This window comes from Solea senegalensis, linkage group LG1, assembly GCF_019176455.1.
Source record: "Solea senegalensis isolate Sse05_10M linkage group LG1, IFAPA_SoseM_1, whole genome shotgun sequence".
NCBI classification, from domain to species: Eukaryota; Metazoa; Chordata; class Actinopteri; order Pleuronectiformes; family Soleidae; genus Solea; species Solea senegalensis.
Genome location: NC_058021.1, coordinates 4,178,156 through 4,203,148, shown reverse-complemented (window position 1 = coordinate 4,203,148; position 24,993 = coordinate 4,178,156). Strand labels below are relative to the sequence as shown.

At 39.2% G+C, this 24,993-nt stretch overlaps 3 protein-coding genes across 9 annotated transcripts; all 3 read left to right on the top strand.

The window, feature by feature from the left end:
• The first annotated feature begins 729 nt into the window (after positions 1–729).
• Positions 730–13,644, top strand: LOC122770392 (ATP-sensitive inward rectifier potassium channel 10-like). Of its 7 annotated transcripts, none has more exons than XM_044027251.1 (8): positions 730–752; positions 3,172–3,325; positions 3,411–3,446; positions 7,797–8,139; positions 9,953–10,164; positions 10,332–10,463; positions 10,557–10,734; positions 11,563–13,644. In XM_044027251.1, the coding sequence occupies exons 4-8, from the start codon at positions 7,797–7,799 to the stop codon at positions 11,958–11,960; spliced, it is 1,263 nt and encodes a 420-aa protein (XP_043883186.1). In that variant the 5' UTR covers positions 730–752; positions 3,172–3,325; positions 3,411–3,446; the 3' UTR covers positions 11,961–13,644. The 7 variants fall into 7 exon arrangements, with proteins under 7 accessions (XP_043883186.1, XP_043883209.1, XP_043883194.1 ...); XM_044027259.1 differs by lacking the exon at positions 730–752 and adding an exon at positions 2,178–2,569; XM_044027249.1 differs by lacking the exon at positions 730–752 and having other exon boundaries at positions 2,178–3,325.
• A 286-nt stretch (positions 13,645–13,930) lies between these two features.
• LOC122761264 lies at positions 13,931–19,587 on the top strand. The gene is made up of 6 exons (XM_044016482.1): positions 13,931–14,045; positions 14,686–14,991; positions 15,710–15,994; positions 16,273–16,356; positions 18,021–18,076; positions 19,308–19,587. Exons 1-6 carry the CDS (start codon positions 13,988–13,990, stop codon positions 19,494–19,496), a joined length of 978 nt encoding a protein of 325 aa, XP_043872417.1. The 5' UTR covers positions 13,931–13,987; the 3' UTR covers positions 19,497–19,587.
• Positions 19,588–21,058: 1,471 nt separating this feature from the next.
• LOC122776906 (natural killer cell receptor 2B4-like) lies at positions 21,059–23,877 on the top strand. The gene is made up of 6 exons (XM_044037692.1): positions 21,059–21,172; positions 21,981–22,286; positions 22,367–22,660; positions 22,766–22,876; positions 22,976–23,013; positions 23,328–23,877. Exons 1-6 carry the CDS (start codon positions 21,082–21,084, stop codon positions 23,427–23,429), a joined length of 942 nt encoding a protein of 313 aa, XP_043893627.1. The 5' UTR covers positions 21,059–21,081; the 3' UTR covers positions 23,430–23,877.
• Positions 23,878–24,993: the final 1,116 nt, after the last annotated feature.

Here is a 24,993-nt window from a genome sequence, read left to right as displayed (position 1 = left end):
AAAACATGCCGCAGCAAGATGGCGGCCTGTACGCAAGAAAATTGTTTTTACTACTTCACTTTAATGAACTTGTAATATATTCAACCGAGCTGATTGCTGTTGCCCATTTGGCACCACTGCTTCTAAGCTCTTAAAGGGGACCTCCACCTATTGTACACACCGACAAAAAAAGTGCATAGTTAAAATACTGTAAGTATAATAAGTATGAATACTGCACTTGTACGTGGTGTCTGAAGAGCATAGAACTCAGATAGTTGCCTGTGGTGTGAGAAAGGAAGTTGGCTAACTGCAGAATGAGGTCAGCAAGCAACACATTGCTCCTCATGCACTTGTTGGTTAGGCTTCTGACACATGCAGACATATACAGACCTCTGTGGTCTAGTCTACTGCAAACAGAAGGTCTATGCATATACAAATACAGATTATTGGTTGTGTTTTTTAACTTTTATTATTAGTACTCATTTGATTGTTACTCTGTTATTTTATGTCCTATGACTGACTACATTCCTAATGTACCTTGTCTTCCAGGAGCAATGATTCGGATTCCTGCATAACCTTGTGCCATCTACTGCAAGGTCGGTGGACAACCGCAAAGAAAGAATCCTAATCTCGCCTATAGGGTACTGAAATGCATAGGCTCTGCACTACTCAATCTACAGTGCGACCCGATTTGCACCTTAAGTGGTGTAGCAGAAGAGGAGGAGGAGAGAGCAATCTTATCTTATTGGGAATAAACTCGCCTCCTGTGAAAAGTCAGTATCTTTACTTTTCTCTGCCTAAATTTACACCACTGTATATTAACGTAGGTGATAATGGAGTAACTTTGAGACCTCAATATTTTATCTTGGTATAACTTGTGGGAGCACTACTGCCACCTTCTGGACTGGAGTATAAAACTTCTCTAATAAGCAGCAATAGTAGTACAAAGATTAAAAAAACACATTTGTAACTGCCTGAATACATAGGAATGGCCTCTTCATCCCAAAAAATACTCAAAACAGTGAATGTAAGCAACGATTACAATGTGTTTATTTAATGCTACTGATTTATTTGACAGGGTTGATACATTTAATATAGTAAAATTTAACTGCAGTCCTTGTTCCTGGCCGTTAAAGAAAAACATATAAATGAAGGAAATCCACTGAAAAAGCAAAGAAACCAAAAAATAAAACAACTCATTCAATAATTCGCTTTATCTTCCACATGATGGTCCAATCCGAACTGACACATTTAGTTTATTTTATTGAAGGAAGTATTTGCAACAAGTAATTGTGTCTGCAGTCTGACACAGATATGGTTGTAACGCATCGTACGGACAGAGGTGGAGGAAATAACTGAAATATTCTACTTAAGTAAAAGTACTACTATTGATAACATCTTACTTAAGTACAAATTTCTTGTGTTGTGCAAAAAGGACAAGGGGACACAAATCGCACATGAATTGTTTTTAATTAAATTTTAATTAAATTAATTTAAATTACAGTGCTGACAAAATAAAATATGTCAACACATAATTTGTCAGTCAGCAATGAGTTAAATGTCACAAATGTCACTCACTCAGGGACCTTGATTAGCGCTCGTTTACCTGTCCTCACCGTTCACCTGTCCTAATCATTCACCTGTCCTCATCGTTCACTTGTCCTCATCGTTCACCTGTCCTCATCAGTCACCTGTCCTCATGTTCACCTGTCCTCATCAGTCACCTGTCCTCATCGTCACCTATCCTCATCGCTCACCTATCCTCATCATTCACCTGTCCTCATCATTCACATGTCCTCATCAGTCATCTGTCCTCATTCCCATCTCACCTATCCTCATCGTTCACCTATCCTCATCACCCGTCCTCATCATTCACCTGTCCTCATCATTCACCTGTCCTCATCATTCACCTGTCCTCATTCACCTCATCAGTCATCTGTCCTCATCACCTGTCCTCATCAGTCATCTGTCCTCATCGTTCACCTGTCCTCATCAGTCATCTGTCCTCATCGTTCACCTGTCCTCATCCTTCTCATGTCCTCATCGTTCACCTGTCCTCATCCTTCTCATGTCCTCCTCATTCACTGCCAAAGTTTCCAGGTACGTGATTTTTTTCATTTTCATTTTTGTTTAAAATTCAGGCAAACATTTGTTTTTCAGTAACGGATGTGATTTAAAACGTAGTAAAAGTTAAATTACACATTTTAAAGTACACAAAAAAGCCTACTCAATTACAGTAACTGCGTGTAAATGTAGTTCCTTCCTTTCCACCTCTGCATACAGAAATATAAGGAATCAAATGTATAAGTGTGAGTATCCTCCACATGCCCTGACAGCTCATTGTAGGTTACACAAAAATTGCACTTTTCTGAACATTTTTAGCCAGGCACACTCACGGGGACTCTTCTGCACATTAGACCAGTGGTCCTCAGCAGCTCCAACCACCTCCTTGCCTTCGCTCAATTAAATAATGCTTTGTCACCCTTTCCTGAGGCAAAAGAAGGGGAGCCATTCACCTCACGGATGTGCCCCTTCATGTGTTTGAGCTTAACAGGACGCTCTGTACAGACGCTCTTGGACACAGCAAATGGTGGGCACAGGCTTTATGAATAGAGGTCTCTGTGGTCCCCCCAAAAAGAGTGTGTGCGTGTGTGTGTGCGCATGTGTGTGTGTATGCTGCAGGGGGTTGTTTGTTGGTGCACTTGCCGAGAATGTGCGTGTGAGGCCCCCCATGCATGTGTGTGCTTGTGTTAATCACTTTTTCTGGCCACACAACAACAAATGTGGCCCGTAAACATAAACACGAATGAGAATGGGCTCCATTAAAGACTCCATTTCGATGCATTTTGTGAACATTTGTGTTTTTCCTGATAGCGAATTGAGACAGGAGCGAGTCGCAATCAGTTATTACAGCAATTACACAGTCGTGAGCAGGACACGACAGGAATTTAGGAGCGAGGGAAAGAAAGAAAGGGAGCGAGAGAGAGTGAGAGAGAGAGAGAGAGAGAGAGAGAGAGAGAGGGACATGGAGGGAAAGAGTAAAAGTGAGAGAGGGATGCCTCTTATAAAGCCAAGTCCTGTCTCTAAGGGGAGAATTTGCGAGCAGCGAGGCCAAGCTTTGGGTCAGAATCAGAGGCCCGGTGAGCCAATGACTGTACTAATAATTCTCCTTAATGGTGTATGAATGTCCAGGGGACGCTGGCTGTTGAAGTTATTCATCCTGCAGAATCACTATCACATCTGATTCCCGTGAGCATGTGCATGACAACAAAGCAAACATGTGGACAAGACGCTGAGGCTCCTCTCTCTCAAACCGTCAATTAGTTTGCAAGCGCCCGCGGAAAAGGTAAGCAATTAATTACTCCACAGATGCAAGTGCAAATTCAAATGACGAAAATTGAATTTCATGAGCAGCATTTTGTGTCAACTAGGAATTGAATCTAGGAATCGTGGCATGTCTTGCTCAGGTAAGTTTGTGCATAATGGAAATGTGCTTATTGTACGACTGACTCTACAGTATGATCTATAGTTCAGCTGATCATTTATAATAATGCAACATTTTATACTGTAATTATACCTAAAAGTAACTCATAAAATATCAAATTTTTTAAAGAAATATAAATTTAACTAACAAACTGGGAAAATCTGTAACTATATATACACATATATATGTATATACATGTATATGTAGTGAATATGCTATACTGTAAATACCTGTACACCTGTAGAGTTTCACAGGATTCACTTGCCACTCAAACATGCAGTGAAGCAGAAGCTGAAGCTGAGGTCATGTAAAAATAAAATTGTGTGGTCAGTGTTCATGTTCAGATTCCCTCACACGGCGTCGCATGTAATCTTTGTCCAGGCTGTAACAAATGTAAACGCACAAAACAAACAACGCGAGTCATACAGGAGCAGTAAACGCAGATACAGGGACCAAAAGTTATGACCAAAAATGATTCTTTTTGATTTTTTTTTAATAATTATTTTTGCAACATTTTAGTGTGGAAATTTAAGAATTTATGCGTCAAAAAAGTGATATTTATGCTTTCCTGAGAGCCGTTTTCCCTACTTTGAACATGTCAGAAGACTTTTGTATTTGTATGATGCAAGTTTACAGTGTGTATATATAGTGGAGTGTCATATTAACAGCTGATTAAATACTCATTAGACCACCAGGAGAAAAAAAAGTAGCAAAGAAGAATGATGCAAAAAACTATAGAACTGTATGGAAAGAGGGTGAGATATTGACGGAAACAAACTAAGGTGTGTGTGTTTGTTAGGGGGCAACAGAGAGGGAGACATGGAGGGGGATTACTCCTCACTTGAGAATACTAACGAGGGCCCTTTGTCACAGATATCTCTCTCTCTCTCTCTCTCTCTCTCTCTCCCTCCCTCCCTCTCTTCCGCTCACTCGTTTTTTCCTTTCATTCATACATCTCTCTCTCTCACTCACACATACATGCACTCTCATCATTGTACTCTCTTTTCAAATAGTTGTACACAAAATCACACATGTACACCTGCAGTCACACACACACACACACACACACACACAGATATACGTGTGTGATTGCAGTACACACACACACACACACACACACATGGATGGGCACCGAGTCGTTTTTATCAATGGTGTCTTTTGTTTCTTTTGTCTTGGCTTCAAACAAAGCATTCCTGTGTACACAGGAGAGAGAGAGAGAGAGAGAGAGAGGGAAGGAAGGAGAGAGAAAGGAAAGTAGAAAAAGAGAGGGAGAGAGAGAGACATCAGAAAAACATTGAGCTCTCTTTTGTTTTGGCAAAAGAAAAAGTTTTTATTCACTTTTTGGATTTGGGTCGCCAAGGGTGGGCAGCACAGTAAAGTTGTCGTGTTGCCATGGAGATGGAGTACATCCTGCTGGAGAGGTTGGTCCTTAAAGTATAAATCTCTCTCTGTTTTCACATCATTTATCCCCGTTTACTCTATTGTTATTATTATTCACCTGATATGCCTGAAGTGGGATTTGTGAGTTTTTGTTTCAGGACGTGTGTGTGTGCGTGTGTGTGAGAGAGAGAGAGAGAGAGCGAGCAAGCAAGAGGGTGACACACAGATGAAAGAGTGAATATTTCAATGGTGTGATTGTGATTTGGGAGCATGTGAGGGGCTCACTCTTACATAATCACAAGTGTGAGGTAATTAAAGCTGATTGATTACATAATCCAGGACCAACAGTGCAGCCAAGTGATGCTATTTTGATTTTACGCTACACACGTCCCTTCTTTGGACGTTGTGGCTGCAGAACTATTGCTTTTGAGGAAATATTACTTTCAGTGGAAGCAGAAATAAACGACATACTTCTGGCCATAGAGTTTATTGTTATCATTTCTGTAAAGCTGCAAAAAAAACTCCACAAGAACCTGAGTCCCGGGCCGAAAAAGCAGCCAAACGTTGGCCCTTTTCCTGCAGAACTCTTACTGCCGTCTCCAGTTTCCTGTGAGAAGTTCACTCTTTGTCCACTTGCTGTAGACTTTAGTTAAAATCAACAGTAGAACCTTTAAAAAACCTCCATCTAGATAAGTCTCTGACTATTTCTTTTTAACCTTAATTGACTCATTCATGGCTCTCCTCTCTCCTTTGGCACAAATGAAACTCTGTGTGGACAATTTGTCGAGTCAGTGCAGTCACGTCTTCATCCTAATTCTCACCATCTTTCCTTTCTTCTACCTCCCCTTTATCTTCCTCTTTTGTGGCGTGTCCTGTCCTCGCCGGACTCCATGATTTTCTGGACGTAAGTGTGTGTGGACGAGGCTGTCACTGTCACATTCACATTCATTCACATTCATACAAACACTGCACACACATGACTTTTCTCTACATTAAAGCTGGGGTACGCAACCTATTTTGACATCAGTTACAAATAATGACGCCATGAAATAAGTGATCTGAAGAGGTTCTATATCAAATTTTCTGCATGATGGTTTTTTAACCATTTAAATAACACCCTCCCTTATGCATTTCTCTCTACACCAATCACACTGCTGCTAGGACCCTAGGAGTTTTAGGTCATATTCACACGGAAACAGAACAAAACGTTAAACAATCTGTTTTTCTTTGCCATTTTGAGAAACTTTCCTCGTAAACACAAAAACATCTTTCAGGAAATGTGTCCATCCACACTAAACCACCAACGACCATACAAATGATGCTGTAGCGCTGCTACACCAAGAAACGGATAATCACAGAATGAACCAGGTCAGGGGGAAATAAAGGGTCTACGGCACAAGTGTATAGCTGTATTTACTGCAGGCGGAGAGTCAGACTGACTGTAGACACAGAGAGAGAGAGAGAGAGCAACGCAAACCACCACAAGTAAAAATAGTCTCTATGAAAATAAGTTTGGTCTCTTCTCCTTTCCCCACTTCATGATTCACTTTCACTCGTGTGTAAATTCGCTGAGGGCAGGACGTGTTCTAGTGATATTTAGCGTCTTTTCAGGCTGTATTTAGTTACTTTTCATTGAAAGTAGTTGGCTACACTGCCAAATCATCTCCAAACACATGACGACAATGACAGCAAAGTTAGGAACAGTGAATATCATTGTTTTCCCAAAGTAACGTATTTGTTGTCTACACGAAAAAACGAGGACGGCATGTTGAGGTTTTCCCTCTCTGGGACCCGTTTTCAAGAAAATACCACCTCAGGTCTCCAATACGATAAAAAATCCATTTCTATGTGGACAGGCTGTTAATTATGACCAGAGTGTTCCTGGCTCAACAGCTCTTATACACTTTTACACAATACTCACACAGAGTAGAGCTGAGTATGAAATCAACCACACACGATCAACTCTCCCATTATCTGTGTCATTTACACCAACGGCAGGTGCAACTTAAAGCTACAGTGTGTAACTGCTGTCACCCAAACACTGTTAGTGTTGCTGTACTTGAGTGTAACAGACATTTGTTTCCTTATACTTTATATATATACCTTAATGAATTATGGGTTTATTTCATTATGTTTCTCATTATTAAAACAGGCTCTTGCTTATTGGAAAGTATGAGACAAATTCAAATTGTGATCTAAGGACAGTGATGGAGGAAATGTCAGGGACCTTATGTCTGTAATTATTGGACCATAAATTGTCATATAAGAAATGAATATAGATACGAATATAAATTGTATAATATTTTACTGAACCAACATAGTCCCTGGAGTGAGGTGCTGCTTAAAAACTATTCACTAGTTTAACACATACTATACGTAACTATTTCTCAAACCAGCAGTTCAAAGGCTACAGAGGTTTTGGTAAAAATGTGTGTTTTTTTTTTCAACATATGCAAATCAACATATTTCCATCTACGCCCTTGGTATGTCAATTAAGGAAGAAAGAGAGAAACCAACCCACACAGGTGTTTTACTCAACCTTTCACATGTGTCAGGGCCGGATACCTCGTACTGAAGTCAGGATATTTAAATCCTGGGGAAAATCAAAGCATTCATGAATGTGCATGACAATTTCAGGTTTCAGTTTGATATTAGCACTTTTTTTTACTTTGGAATGTATTTTTGATATAAACAATTTCATGTTTGGTTTGGACAAATTTCCCCGAAAGGGAGAAGCAGACAGCTTCAGGGGAAGTCATCAAAGATAACGATCATGGTCTCGATGGTACAGGAAATCAGCACAAACATTATCAGATCACACTGATGTGAACATTGTAAAACATTTGAAACTCCCTATTTAACCCAAACTAATCACAAATAAGCCTAATCATAACACTGACCATTTAAAAAATATTGGGGAGATTACTCAATTTATTTGTTGTTTATCCACCAGATGACGTCTGCCACACCTCCTTCCTCTCGTAGCTCCTCCCCCCAGAAGGTTTGCCACTCCCAGACACAGACTGATGTTTTAAAACCCTTACTGGGTGGCATTACCGGTGGGGGCGGGACTCTGAGAAAGAGGAGGCGTGTTCTCTCCAAGGATGGACGAAGCAACATACGAATCGAGCATGTCAGCGGGCGGGGCGCGCTCTACATGCGTGACCTCTGGACAACATTTGTGGACATGCAGTGGCGCTACAAGTTCTTCTTGTTCACCGCGACATTTGCAGGGACGTGGTTCCTGTTCGGAGTGCTTTGGTACCTGATGGCGCTGGTGCACGGAGACCTCCTGGGTGAGAAAGAAGGCGGCCTTTTCAAAGAGAAAGGGCGGCGTCCATCGGTTAATGTATAGAGATAACACACATGGCTTGATATGGTTTACATGAATTTCAATCAAAACAGAGCAGTTTTTACATTTTCCGGTGCTACACAAACACCAATGAGGTCTAAAACCAAACTGCTTCAAGTAAATTAAGTATGAAATCTGTTGTGGCACATAATGTGTAGATTGATTGATTAAGTCAGGGGTGTCCAAACTTTTTTTTCACAGTAACATTTAAATATAAATGCACTGTTTTATCATAATTTAAATTTCATCGTCACAATTATCATTTTTAAATGTAAAAGTAAATAATATATAATGTAATATATATCAAAATGTCCCAGAGGGCCGTGATTGGCCCGTGCCTGCTTCTGTTCTGACTACATATCACACCTGCGATGACAAAAAAAACCCTCAAAACCAACTGAAACAATGCCCATAATGAAACTATGCTCATAATGAAACGGAAAAGATGTGAGAAGACATGCTCGGTTGAGTCATATAAAGACAGTGTTGTATTACACATCAACCTGCCCTAGAAATATAGTTTTTGGGAAAATAAAATGTCCTACATAAAAAAAATAGAATTACCTGCTATTGGTTGGTTGTTCACCTCTGATGACCAATGCATGTTTCAGTCTATAGAAGATTTGCTAAATTGTATTGCAGTGTATTTGACTGTATTTGGTGTGAAGAGTGTGTGATGAAAAAGTATTCTCTGCTGCTTTCCTTCTATTATTATATCAATACTTGCTTCTTGTACTTTAAGTCATGTAATACTGTAGTTTCCTCATCAGTCCACACATACTTTCCACTGTGGAAGGTGAAGTGATGTTTCATTCATTTAATATGGTATCGTAACCATATCGCTTGCATTTATTCACAATTTCCTTTTATCGACATGCAAACTTTTCCGTCTCCATCGAGTTTAAAAACCTTTCTTATTTTCCATGTTTTCATTCAGGCGGCGGACAAAAATAAGCAAAGAGGAACCTGATTTATCAACAACATCATACATCATACACTCTTGTCAAAGAGATTTATAACCTCAATGAGTCCTGGTTAAATAAAAACAGACAAATCATACATCAGCTTGATTAAAAGCATGTGATTTCATGTCCCCACACCCTTGAATTTTTGTCCATCCACACTTAACCGCTCATCTGTGAGCTGAAGTGAACGTTTGTACCTAATTTTAAGAAAACTTTCACAAGTTCAGACACTATTTGTAATCAGCTCATTGGTGAGTGTTTGCCACATTTCAAAGGATTTCCTGTCGATGTTCAGGAAATAACTGTCATGCAAGGCAATGTGACAGTGACAGCGTTACAGCAAATGATTAATCAATGTATGTCTAAACATGGAGGTGTCTTATCAGAAGTCTAATATGTTGATACCTTTAGTCCAGTGTATCTCACACCTGGTCCTCGGCACCCTCTGCCCTGCATGTTTTAGATGTTTCCTAGCTCAAACAAAGCTCATCAACAAGCTCTGCAAAAGCCTGGTAACTACCCAAGTTATATGAATCAGATGTTTTGGAGGAGGGAAACATCTAAAACAAGCAAGGCATTGGGTCCCGAAGGTCAGGATTAAGCATTTGTACACAATAGGAAGGAATTCTCTCAAGGTGTTTTTCAGTTATTGCGTTCACAAGAATGGGGCTGACAGATAGGACAAATGGACCCGAAAACATGATGCCTCCAGCCATAAAAATCAGAGTTATATGTTTATGTGTATGTAACATTTTTAATAACACAGGTTTTTGTTGGACCATGTCTCTCTAGAGTTTGACCCTCCGTCAAACCACACCCCCTGTGTGATGCAGATGCAAACCTTGACTGGAGCCTTCCTCTTCTCCCTGGAGTCCCAGACGACCATTGGCTATGGTTTTCGCTGCATCACTGAAGAATGCCCGGCTGCCATTGTCCTCCTCATTATCCAGCTGGTCATCACCATGCTGATGGAGATCTTCATCACTGGTACCTTCCTGGCCAAGGTAGTCAATATTACAACATCTGGCTCTCTCATCTTATCTCCCTGTATATCTACATTCATACAGTTTTCATACAACCTGCTGCACCATATCAATTTGTGTTTCTGTTTTGAGTGCATGCACTTTTACATGAAGATGATCAAACGGAAACTGGATATTTCTCTGGTCAGGTGGCTCGGCCAAAAAAGCGAGGAGAGACGGTAAAGTTTAGCCAACATGCGGTGGTGTCGACCCTTGAAGGTCGACCGTGCCTGATGATCAGAGTGGCCAACATGCGCAAGAGTCTTCTCATTGGGTGTCAGGTCAGTGTGCAGTATGAATACAGGTCAAGGCAAACTGACAGAGATGAATTTGTAAACTGGTGAACTGATTTTAGAAAAAACACTTCCTTCCAGGTGAATGGAAAACTGCTCCAGACATCTCTGACCAAAGAAGGCGAGACGGTTCGTTTGGACCAGAGAAATGTCCCGTTCCAAGTGGACACGTCCAGTGACAGTCCCTTCCTCATCCTGCCCCTCACCTTCTATCATGTCATAGATGATGACAGCCCTCTGCGGGCCTGGGCAGCCAAGGGTAAGTTTGGGCTTGAGGGCTGAAGATTGGGTGGTTAGGTGACTGTATGACCAAAATGGATGTCGTGAAGGGAAGCCAGTGCGGAAATGACTGAAAGCTGTATTCTCCGGAATGACCATCAGGGGGCAACATGTTTTTATGTAGGTCTTTAAGAAAATAAACCAACTTCTCACTTGATTGTTAACATCAGTAAACATTTTCCTGACAAGTTTCTGGTCTCAATTGCTAGTGTCAGGTCTTCATTACATCATGATGTACATATTTTAAGTTATGGTCCCATTAAAAAGTCAAACAGATGATAAAACACAACATATTTTTGTAGGATGGGCCACAAACCTTCAAATGTTAGCACTCTTGCCTTTGTAGCAAGCAGACCCGGGTTCATGACCTGGTTGGAAGAAGGGTCTTTCTGCACAGAGTTTGCATGTTCTCCCCTTGTGTGCGTGAGTTTTCTCTGGGTTCTCCAGTTTCCTCTCACAGTCCAATAATGTGCAGACACTCCTGTGACCCCTGTGACCCTCATGTTGAGGATAAATCAGTAGAAAATGGATGGAACTCTAAAGGATTTACAGCCGGCACTGTCCAAGGTGCAGGTCCACTGCTTTTCCATTTATGGTAACTTCTCATTGAAAATACAACATGGTACTAGCCAAAACAGCCAGCTCAGGACTTCAAAGTGGGTATTCACAGATGTTGGGCTGCTACTTGGCTCGAAGAACCTTTGGCACCTCTTTCATTGAACCAAACTGAAACTGAAAGTACTTGCCTTCTGCCTTCTTTCCTCTTTCTTAATGTCCTATCTCCTTACTTTTCATTTACCTCCACCAGGTGGAGGCTGGACAGATCCAGAACTGGCTGATTTTGAGTTGCTGGTGATCATGAGCGCTACAGTGGAGCCAACCTCCGCCACCTGCCAGGTCCGCACCTCCTACCTGCCTGACGAGATTCTCTGGGGCTATGAGTTTCCCCCTGTAGTCTCCCTTTCCCCATCAGGTAAATATGTAGCAGACTTTGCCTTCTTCGACAAAGTGGCCAAGACCAAGACCATGCCTATTTTCAAACCATCCAGCCCCCAGCACAACCACCAGAGCAACGGGGGTGGGAGTGTGTCTGAGGTGACCGATTCAGAGAAGATTCGTCTGGAGCAGAGCTACAGAGAGAGGGGAGGGGATGACCGCGGCCGGGTCAGAGACACTCCACTCAGTGTTCGCATCAGCAACGTGTGAACACGAGAGCAAGAAGTTCAGTGTAAACAGCAAAAACATCACATTTCAACACCTTTTGGACACTGTCTTTTCAGACTGCCCTGGACGTACATGAGAAAGATATATTGGTTACACCAAATGACACAGAAAGCAAACATGGACGATTATGAATGACTTTATGGTTACTTTATAATTGTCATACGTTTGCTGGGGAGTTTGCATGTTCTCCCCGTGTGTGCATGGGTTTTCTCCGTGTTCTCCGATTTCCTCCCACAGTCAAAAACATGCTGGTTTGGCGATTAGGCGATTTGGACACTCTAAATTGACGATAGGTGTGAGTGTGAGAGTGGGTGGCTGTTTGTCTCTATGTGTCCCCGTGATGGACTGACGACCTGTCCAGGGCGTACCCTGCCTTCCGCCTTATGCCTGCTGGGATTGGCGCCAGCGTCCCCTGCTGGAATAACATACTACCTAACTACTATTTACATTTGAATGTGAGATTTAAAAAAGACACACAAGCAGTTGAGAGGATCTTGGGCTGTTTGGGTATTACCCCCAGATCAGTAATGCAAAAACTGTAAATGAGTAAGTGAGTTTCAGGCTTGAGTGGGTGCAGTGTTTCCCCCTCAACACTTAGGATTTTTTTTTATATTTCCCATTTGCTAAAAATAAACAACTCACTGCCTGAGTTTCAACACAAATGTGTGTATCATACGTGGCATTACATGAACACTAAAGCACTTGAGATTAATCTATGTGACATACGTGTAGCACTAAAGTTGAAAATGAAAATGCAAGTGTGCTTAACTGTGGTTTGAGGTAGTCTCTATGCTGTGTCACTCTATTGGCACGAGTGCAACTGTCACTGCTGTTAGCACTTTATGTACATTATGTACAATTGCACCTTAGAAAGGTTAGCTGTTTGGGATCTAACCTTAGGGGAGATGTGATCTTTTTTTAAGCACTAATAAAAGCACCTACATGTTAAATGTCAGTTTATTATTATTTACAACAGATAGTTGCTGTTGTTTTTTGTTGTCTCAGTGGCTTTCAGACGATTCATGGATCGTCACAGACACATAAGACAGATTTTTCTTTGTGGAAAAGGAGACGTGGTTTTCTAACACTGAAAATAATCACAGGCATTCTGTTGAAAAAAACCCTCTTTCCATTTTCCGTCTAGACAACAAGAAGGTCTTGTGAGATCATGAAACCATGGGTGAGTTATGAGGGACGTGAAAGTGATGTTTCAAAATCTCTAATGGTTTTGATGAAACTGAGCAGTGACAGTGACGTTTAAACATGACAGATTAAGCAAAAATGAACAGTGCGGCTCTGAATATGTCGTGGAGTGTTTTTTTTTTAAGTGCAGCTGGAGGGATCAAGCGATACTATTCTCTTTAACAAATGTAAAATAAAGTGTATAAAGATGACAATGAGTTATTCTCGTACATTCTTGAATGTCTTCCACTAAAAACTTTTTGGAAAAGTTTCATATTTGTCATGACCAAAAAGTTAGTCATCTTATTGCCACAAAATAAACGCACAAGGAGATTCTTCTCACTCTGTTGTGTTTCTGTTTAGTTTTTTTTTTTTTTACATTTAACACAGGCTCCGCATAGCCACTCCATTACTGAACATCCCCCATGTCCACATAGCATCTCTGTTGTAGGCTTATCTGTAAATAAAGTTAATTTTAAGTATTTTTATTGGCTCTTTCCTCTTTCACATGAACATGTGTCCTCACAAGGAAACTGTGCTTTATTTAAAAAAAAGAAGAAAAAACAGTAGTTACACAGAATTTCACAGAACTGTTTTTTTGTTGTGTTTTGTTTTTTAATCCAAAATGGTCATTTTAATTTGTAATTCTGAGTGAAATTGACTGCCCACCTTTCATCTCTCTGTCAATGTTGTGGAGAAAATAAGGAGGATGAAGGCAGATGTAAAGGTTCAGCAGATGTGAGTTCTGAACTGGAGCACAGACGGAAAACGAAACCCACGCAACAGAAAAAGCTAACTCAATTCCTGGCACGGCCACATTTGACAGGATGTTTTCAATCATGCTTCTCTTTTGCACTTCTCTGCTGAGCTCGTACAAAGCTAAAGGTAGAGTCTTAATTTACTACACCTTTTCCTTCAAATACTGCTTAATTGTTGTTGTTGTTCTCATTTATATGTCATGCTATCAGTTATACTGTTTAAAATCTAGTTATCATCTCTAAGGCTATTTGAAATTCTCTACATTGGCTGCAAAACTCTACACTTTTTGTTCATCTTGAAATTGTTACTTTCAAATACTGATTCACATTTGATTGTTTGATTGATTGATTGGTTGAAGTCATAGTAGGTCTTTGATTAATTTGGATGAATTACTTTTCTTATTTCAGTTATTGTTTGAGGAGAAGTTGACAACAGTTACTTGCCTTTTTCCTCTTGTCAGTTCCAGAAACAATCTTGCTGTGTAGCTTTTCACAGATGTGACTGTTTGTTTGAGCAGTGAAATCTACCTCACGGTGGTTGAAGGAACTAAAACTTCTATCTTATTTATAAAAGCTTAAACAGCTTTCCCCAGAACCTTTCTGTATGATTTTAGACTGCGGGACAGTGTCTTTTGATAATCCACTCAGTATCATTTGGACGCATTAAGTCTGTCGCAGGTTTATTTTGAATGGGTATCGTCAACCCTTGAACGTGACTGTCTTTTCCTTTAATTCAGCATTTTCATTTTTTTTTTTTTTTTTTACAGAATGCAGCACTACAACTCCTTTATTTGTGATGTTGGGGACAGATGCACACCTGGAAGTCACGGAACCTGTTCATTTAGTTCAGCACAGTCAGTTTAGATGGACATTTAATAACAGTGTCAATATAGTGAGGGTATTTTCTGATAACACAAACCGTACACATGACAATTATAAAAACAGGGCCACTATTTCAGGAGATTACTCTTTGCTGTTGAAGAACCTGCAACAAGTGGATAAAGGTTATTACACTGCAGTTTTTCTCAGTGACGTTGACAAATGTTTGGCTGAATACAGCATCACGGTTGAAGGTATGTTGCTTTGTTGTCTCCTACTTCCTTAAAATATGCGGAAGTGTGTATTGAAACATTATCAACTGTGACTTTTGTGATCCAAAAACGTACTACCACAGATAGAAAAACAGTTTTTAGCCATGCAACGAAAGGCCCACCTAATAAAACTCATGCCTCTTTAAGTTTACAATATCTTTATCCACTTTATCTCACTATTTGACAGCGTTCTCGGGCTGGAGGCTTAGGTTTTTAAACTCTCCCATCAACAACTCCTGGTTCTCCATGATGTAAAACTGACGATTTGTTCAGGAGAGTTTATAAAACTGAACCTCCAGCTAGAAAAAGCTGTGTAGCGACAAGAAGAAGTGGTCAAACATATTTTTTGAGATATCATAGACTCAAACTACGACAGTGCATTGCATTCACTTGAAAAAATAAATTTTGATTTGTTTTCCAAATCATTATTTCTGTTTTTCTGTGGGGAAATTATCAAGAAAAAACTGAAAAAAAAGATAAAAAAAACAGTTGTTTTTTTTCAAATGAATGCAATGGGCTTCCTTATTAAGCAGACATAGAGCTAATTATGTGAGACTTTTGTTTCCAGTTCCAAGACAATGCACACTGGGCAACATGCTTCAGTGTTGATAATGATAATGTCAAAACCTCCGACATTGCATTTAAAAACCCCTCAACTATCTATTTAACCACTCTATATGCCTGTTTTCCCTCCCCTTAGATCTAGTGTCTGCCCCTGAGCTGACAGTGGAGTCTGTGTCCAACAACTCCGACTTGTGCGTCCTCACTGTGAACTGCAGCGCGCAGGACTCACACATCCAAAGCACTTTAAGATATGACGCCAACAACTGCAGTCTGCTGGAAGGAGAAACATCCAAGGTCACCGCCGATGGTGCTTCCCTCCAAATTAAACTGGTAAACTGCTCGGTCAGTTGTAACCATAGAAACCATGTCAGTGAGCTAAAGGCCGTGAAGAAGATTCAACACTTCTGCCCAACAAAATCTGGTAAGAAATAACAGCCAAATGACAAGAAACATTTTTAACATATTAAGGAGAGCTAGTATCTTTAGATATTTTTAGATATCCAAACAGTTTAAGTTTAAGTTATCTGGTTTTGTTTTGGAGTGGAAGATTTGCTCATTTAGGCTTGGGCCAGCGCTTGTTAAGTTTTAGTTTGTTCTTTCCAGAACAGTTCAGTCATCTCAGAACTAGTTGCAAAGTCAAAACCTCAATTGTGCACAAATCACATTGTGCTTTCTTTTTTTTCTTTTCTTTTCCTACAGCTTCAAACAAAACCACCCAAGTTGTGATACCTGTGACTGTCATCGGGATTTGTCTTGTCCTTTCCATTGGCCTTTTCTTGAAACGTAAGTTCAGCGTGCAGAGAAAAATATACTTCACTCAGAGCCGGATGAAATAAATGGACTATACTAGGTAGACAGTATTTTTTGGGCTCCCCTCCATCGATGTTATTTATGAATTGAAATCTGAAACTTACCAAAGTTACATTTTACATAGCGTAGTCTTTGGTTACGAGTTGGTTCTTTGTATGCCAAAATAAGTCATGTGTTGTATATTAAACAGTCTATCAGACTATTTTTGGATTTTTATTACCGTTTTTATATGTTACTACAAGGCTCTATTAAATGCTATTAAATGATCCTTATCTTAGTCTCAGTACTCTTTCTGGGCCTAGAGGCTCCGTCAAAACTATACCGGGCTTACTCATCATTTGGTCATTCTGTGACGGCGCTGATGTTGACGGTGCCACAGGCTTGGCTCTGCTGATAAGAGCAGGTTCACAGCTGTGACAGAAACATCTGTCTAGCCCCCGGCTGCCTCTGCCTTTTCTTTTTACGTTTTGCCGCACCTGAAAGCATTTTGAATGTTAAACGTCCTGCTCCTGCCTGCTAGCCTGCTAGCTAACTGTCCCGCTTAGTCCTGACCCCTGACCTCCCCTCTGACTGAACTGACTGGCGTTTATGTGAGATAAACAACGCCACTATTTTTTATTGAATTAATAAATATTGATATATTAACACTGAAATAAATTTGTATATATAAATTTTTTGTCCCTCTGTCTGGGGCCCCCCCTGCCAATCGGGCCCTAGGCACGTGCCTAGTTTGCCTTTGCGTTAATCCGGCTCTGACTGCACTATAGAGGAGGGCATCTTCATGTCATCATTTATTCATTTATTCCCTTTTCCAATGGCTGCTTATTCATTGATTTACAGAATGACAAAAGGAGCCAACAAGTTGCTTATATTATTTTCTGCATATGAAGAATGTGAGCAACTCTCCCAAATAATGATTCAGTGAAAGCTTGAAAAACCATTCAAGGAAAAATGATTTGGCAATAATATAACTGTATTTTAAGGAAAAGTTAAATAATGAAGTAAAATAAACCTCTAACCACCAAACACCCAAACTAAATATTATTACTTTTGTAGTTTCCTTAGAGCGGAGGTGTCAAACTGGTGGCCTGCAGGCAACATGCGGCCCTCCAATCAATATCAAGTTATAATGAAAACATGGCCCACAAGCTCACCTTCTTTTACACCCAGCATGTGCAGCTGAGACACAGCGAGGTGATAGAATATAGACAGAATAGAATACTAAACATGCTTTGCTAGAGTGAATGGTTGTTTGTCTCTATATGTGTCCCCTGTGATGTCAGCTGAGATTGCCCCCCGCGACCCTCCAGTGGAGGATAAAGTGGTACAAAGCGGATGGATGTATGTTTTTGATATGAATAGATTTATTTTTGCGTCATAAATATGTTTTTATTGGAAAGTAAAGATCATTCCATATGAAAACAAGCACTTTTACTTCTAATTCTGTCAAAGTATCATCATGAATATCTTAATTGTGGTGTCATGGAGGATTGTGTTAGCCCGGCCCCCTCTTTACCAGACAGATTTGAGTTTGACCCCCGTGCCTTAGACGGTTAAATGAGTAAGTGTGATTAAGTTGCCACCAAATGGTCCTCCTCCCTGAACATTATGACATATATTCATATAATATTCTACAGGTAGACCTACAGGTAGGACACAGACCTGTGAAAATACAATATATGACACTCTTCAGGTAAGTGACAACTTGTGTTTAAAGTTTCAGGGTGAAGAGGTGAAAGTGAAAGCTTCCTTGCAAAGACAACAGAAATTCATACTCTCTGACCTTTAACTACACGGTATATTTTTGGGGCCCACGGTTAAAGTTCAGAGAGCATGTGCTTCAGCCATGCTGCAGTACTGATTCTTGCCACATTAGTGCACTTCCACCACAAATTTCTGCATGCACGGACATTGCAGCAGTTCCATTCACACTACAGGAAAAAGGAAAATCTGCACTGTGTCTGTGCATGCATATTTAAATCAGCATAAATTGGCATTCACTCCAGAACAAAACCTTTCTTCTTCATCTGCTTTCTGAATTCCTGCATCATTTCTAGCACATTGCTATAAGGCGCATTCATCTTGCTGGTGTTGTTGGTTCTAAATGTTACTTTACTTTAACTTGGGACAGTGCTCAATACTTTGATTCCTTCAGTCGGATCAGTTGAAAGATCATTTGAATGAGGCACCAAAATGAAAGATCCAAAATATGGCACTTTTCCGCGAACCAGTTCTAGCACAGCTCAGCTTTTGCTTGATAGTACCATGGTACTATTTTAGTACCTGCTCTGACGGGGTTCTGACGGAGCTGAGTTGATAGGATGTGTGACGTCGACAGACTGCCGTGTACTGATTGGTCAGAGAGTGTCGTCACTGGAAGAGTCATGAGCTCGACGTCCGACAGAAGAATCGAAAGACTTAAAAATCCTGAAAACATGCATTAATCCATCATAAATCTCAAATGATTCAGTTACACTGAAAACCACTGCTTTACAAAACAAAGTCACAGCTGTTTCATGAAGCTGTGCTATGATGACTCCGCCCATGTTGAGGAGGTACTATAGTAATGAAAAACCAACCAAACCGTACAGAGTAGAGCCGTGCCGTGCCGAGCCGTGCTGGAACTGGGTAGTAGGTAACATTATGGTGGTGGGGTTTTTCTCTTTCACACATGGCAGTGTGTGACATCGCTGATTAACTACTGGCAATGCTCGGATTCCCAAATATTGGCTAATTTCAGTGTGAATGAATGAATTATTAGGGCGCATGCTGTCACCGTCATATTATCACCTGTGATTTTCCTGCTAAATGAAATTGTCAAAATGGCTGCTGTGTGATTGTGGGCCTTTTATTAACAGTTAAGGATTGCATTTTGTTTTTCTTTATTTGATTAATGGATTTTGTATATATATATTTTTTTTCAGAACAATAATTCAGTTCAAACCGTGGCTCCGAATCCCCCAAGTTTTTCTTCAACTACCATCTATGCCCACCCTGAACCAGACCAATCCACCAGGACGCCAAACATCGACTCAGTAGAGACCCTGTACGCTAGAATTGATCAATCTGCCAAGACGAAGCCCCCAAGCTCACACCATGGACAACATAATTAATGATTGTGCCAGGATGAGTTTTTCTACTGTATAAAGTGTGCATATGTTTTTATGTGTGTGTGTGTATATATATATATATATATATGTTAAGTTATACTGTATATATTTTTATAAAGACAATATTTATACACATAAACTGGTAATGGCACATCAAGTGTGTTGTGTACCTGCTTCCTCTGGAGAGGGCGCTCTTGAGTGGTGTGTAACTCTGTTACGCATCCAATTCAGAAAAAACATACTTTGTACCCAGGGACACGAACACAACACAGACATTTTTACTGAACAGTTTTTTAATTTCAAGTTAAAAGTTTCATATTCAAACTCCTTAATCAAAAGAAATGATCAAATTTGAGATACAATAAAAGCTAAATTTCTGCAAATCAGGGATTTTTACTGATGTAATAAGATGTAATAAAAATGTAATAAAAGCTACATTTTCCATAAGTTGTGACCAGGACTAACTGGGTTCTGTTCAGAACATCTATGATGATTAAGTTAAGGCATTATGTCTATAATATGACCTCAATCAGATATAAAAACAACTATGTTTGTGTGTGTGTTAACATGTACCTCCCAAGTTTGTGTGAGAAACCAACTACAGTAACTCCCCGCGTTTTAAACCCGATTTCCACACAGTTTGGTTTGTTACAAACGGCAGAGATGTAGTTATGATACAGGACGTTGTCACACATTAAAAATACGTGCTTTCATGTTGAAATACTTTGTGTTATGCTCTTTAACAATGACAGACATGGTGTGGCACGTAGCTATAAATATTATATTTAAAAAGAAATAAAACAAGTTTGACTTTTCATTTGAATTTATTAAGGAATATTAACGTACCATTAGTGTCAACAACCAATACTTCAAAAATATTTTGAAGTACACACACACACACACACACACAAACGGCGTATGCATTGACCCAAAAGCTGTCAGGTTTCCAGTGTATTTTAGCACATATTGATATAATCAAATACTTTATACACAATATAAAAAAAAATATTATATACTACGGAAGCACAAGGCATTCATTTGAAAAAAAACCAATGGTAATACTAATGTAATACCATATATGTGACAGGACTATCTCCCAGAGTCTTAAACCCAGATAAGAGTAAAACTAGATTAAACTAAACTGTCCATGTTGTTATAAATCAAAATCTCAATAAAGGAATGAATGTGTTTATTGTTTCAAATGCACTCTAAACTCAGAAAAAAAAAATTCAGTAAATCAGAAAAATGCACTTCCGTAATATACACTATGACATAGAATTAAAAAAGCTTATTCAATTGAACATTAAAAGCTCATTGAACCCTTTGCTGTTCAAAACACTTGCTGTTACTGACATATTTCGAGCTGTATCTCATTTTTTGGATAAACGTCATTGAACATTAAACCAGAAAATGTTTTAAATGCCAAAAATGTATAATTCGAAACATGGTAGTGAATGTGACTGTGTATACATGCATCCCTCACATACAGAAATACAGAAATATGATATCACGTGTACGATGACGTACGTATGTGAGAGACCACTACGCTTATTGCGCTGCAGGAAGTCAAACCCGGCTTCACTTCCCTATGTCAAATGTTCTTGTATTATACTGGATCACAATGGGACATATTTCATTTCTATGTGCTGCATTGTTGGTGTTTTTCTGTCCAAAGCAAGGTAATACATTTTTATTTATTCTAATATTCAACATTTTTGATTGTGTGGATAAGTTAACACATAGAAGTTAACACGGAGTTCCCCCTCGCGCGCCCCTCTGTGAGAGTCAGAGTCCGCAGCGGACATAGAAGAGGCTCCACACACACACACACACACACACCGTATTGCAAAGAAATGCGTACGCTGAATGCCATTCAGGAAATTAATTTAAGATAAATGAAAGAAAGTCTTAATATTGAGTGAAACTGAATATATGGAATGAAACTTTGAATAACTGGAATGAAACTTTGAATAAATGGAATGAAACTTACTGGAATGAAACTTTGAATATATGGAATGAAACTTTGAATAAACAAAACTTTGAATAACTGGAATGAAACTTTGAATAATTGGAATGAAACTTTGAATATATGGAATGAAAATGTGAATATATGGAATGAAACTTTGAATAATTGTAATGAAACTTTGAATATATGGAATGAAACTTTGAATACATGGAAAGAAAATTTGAATATATGGAAAGAAACATTTGACATTTAAGCATTTAGCTTACAAAAGAGGAATACATTTCATAGAACACTGAATATATGGAATTAAAGTCTGAATACATTGAATGAAACATATTTTGTCCTGTAACAAGGGTAGCATATGTGGGACTAAATTAAGGTTATAAAGACATTTGGGGATAAAATATCATTTCATTTTCCTGGTCTTGTTTTCCTGTGATTTGCTGACAGAACAAGAATAATTTGGACACATATTATATTATTATTTTTTATTGTACTGTGCCGCATGTGTCTCTTTACAGGGTCCAGTGCTGTGACTCCTCTATTTGTGGAGAAAGGGAAGGATGCGTTTCTGAAGGTGTTGGAGACGGATGTACCAGCAGAATTTACCCTTCTAATATGGAAGGTCAATGACAGTGATGTTTTAGTGGCATTTGGATCTAACAAAGAACCAGAAGTCGCTGGTAAATACAGTGGAAGGATTGATGTGAAAAACTTCTCTCTGACTTTGAAGAATCTCCAAGAGGCAGACAGTGGAGTTTATATTGCCCGACTCACAGTGAAAACAAAAGAAAACATACTCGCTGGATACAACGTCACAGTTCAAAGTAAGTTTCTCAACATTTCAGAAGTTACCAGGGCATCTGCTGCCATCTTTCTTTAACTCCATTCCACACAATCCTTTCAGATCCAGTGTCTCCAGTCGAACTGACAGTGGAGAACATGTACCAAAGTGCCGAGTTGTGTGTTGTCACGGTGACTTGTAGCACGCAGGACTCCTGTCACATCAACGCGTCTTTTAGATGTGACACAGAAACCTGCAGCCAGGAGGATGGAGGACTGAGAACTGTGTCCACAACCTGGGGCACTTCCCTCCAGCTCTATCTGTCAAATGACTTGACAATTACCTGTAACCACAGCAACCAAGTCAGCTTGAAAAGGAACATGACGAGGATTGAAGATTTTTGTCCCTTACATGCAGGTCAGTGATAGACAAAATGACTTTTAAGTTAGAATAAACACAGGTAAAGAGAAGATCTTCACCTTGAAATGCATTCTCTGTTTATTTGTTTGTTTTTTATCACAGATTCTGCATCATCATATCTCTACATTGCTGTCATCGTTGTGGTTGCCACGGTCACCATAACCACCATCTTCACAGCTGTTTATATTTATCATCGGAAAAAAAGAAAAAGGCGTATGTTAAAACAACTACGTTTTTTCTTGATGAAATGTTTAAATGTAAAAAAAATTCTAAAAATACAAGGTATATTAAAGCAAATGATGTGTTTTATAGGTGAAAGCGCTGAAAACACAGTGTATGCATTTACTCAGGTGAGTGACTCTCATTATGATATTTACCTTTGAGAAAACAATAAAGGAATTTCAGATTTTCAGCAATTTTTACAATAGAATACACATTTGAATGACATTTAAACAACAGTGACCTTCTTACTGCGGTCCTAATTTAAAACAGAGTGCCCACACTTACATCTATCTATTTATCTATCCATCTATCTATCTATCTATCTATCTATCTATCTATCTATCTATCTATCTATCTATCTAAGAATATATGAAATGAAAGTCTGAATATATGGAAAAGTACATCGACATGTACGTTGACATTTTCTTTTATTATTTTCTAGGGTCCAAATGCCAGCCCAAATGGAACAGAAGCAACTGCTGGGACCGGAGATGAGAGTGTGTCCAGCATGTATGCTCAGGTCCAACACCTGCCCAAGTCCTGAACAAAACGTGTAAAAAAAGGACTAACAAACTAATCCCGTCTGAATAGGGCTGTTCTCACCATTACAATCACTGAGGTCTGCAGAAAAATCACTTCTTGTGGTACCTCGGTCGAGATTTAAACACTGGCGAGACTGTTCCACAGAAAAAAAATTGCTTAGTGATGTAGCGGATTACAATTATGTAAATGTTGTAAAAAATGATGTAACGTCGTTACATGTAATCCGTTAACCCCAACACTGCCGATTCCGATATCAACTGATACCAATACCAATATATACAGGCTTTTTTTCCCCACAAAACTAATTTTAGGTCACATCAGGTATCTCCTGTTGTGTTGTTAAATAACACAAGTGCAGTGCCCGTACAAAATCTGTTTTTGTGTGTGTTTAGTAATTTTTGGTTTGGTGTGTTTGAGTGCTCATTTCACTATTACACAGGAAAAGTTCAGTGACATTTTTATTTGTGCAAATACTGATACTGACATAATTGCGTATAATAAATATGGAAAATTGAACTACATGGTTGCATTGGGATGCAGAGCTAGAGTTCAGTAGGGTAACAGGGTAACAGCTGCAAATGTGCTATGTGTTAACTAAATGATGTATGTTTGTTCAGGCATGATGCAGTAATCATTGCTGTACTATTATCATACATCTAGTTAGATGACACTGCTACTTTTGTGTTTTGCACTGAGAGTTGGTGTCTTGCTTAATGTTGTGAGTGTCAAAATAGAAGGCACTTCCTGTTCAGTTGAATTTCAGCTACTCATTATTGCTTACCGTAAGTTAAGCTCACCACAATTATATATTCCAAGAATTTACGTCGATATGAACAGATTACGTTAATAGTGAAAACATTTTTCAATTGTGCTGAAAATAATGAATATAAGAAACTCTATGTTGCACATTCTTATAGCCTCTGTATTTACTGTATATTTAAACACAGTAATGCAAAAAAGCAGCAAAATGCTCCGTGTTCTGAGGGTTAAATCTTGACTGAAAACCCTCTACTTCTCCTGTATGTGTTACTTTTTGTTTCTCTACAGAAAAAACCCCTGCACAGGATATGGGTTAAGGCTTCAAAGTGAATCAAGTTGCTAGAGCCACCTCATCAATTCAAGTTGACTAAGCTTTTGTATATAGTAGCAGTGAAATAACACCTAATAATAACCTCGAATTTTACGATGCAGGAAGGGTTCATTTCATGTTCCTGCATATTGCACTGAGACATGTGTTCTCCACATTTTCATTGAAATGTATACTGCACATGTAGGAAGGGTACATGTTCCAATCACTCAAAAAAGGCAGAGTATAGTATGACGTCCAAAATATTACAAAAAGTCATAGTTTAGTATGTTGCCCAAAATCACTCAAAAAAGTCATAGTATATTATGTTGCCCAAAATCACTCAAAAAAGTTGTAGTATAGTATGTCGTTCAAAATTTGACAAAAAAGACATAGTAAAGTATGCTGTCAAAAATAAAATAAAAAGTCATAGTACAGTATGTTGTCCAAATTCACTCAAAAAACTCATAGTATAGTATGTCGTCCAAAATTTGACAAA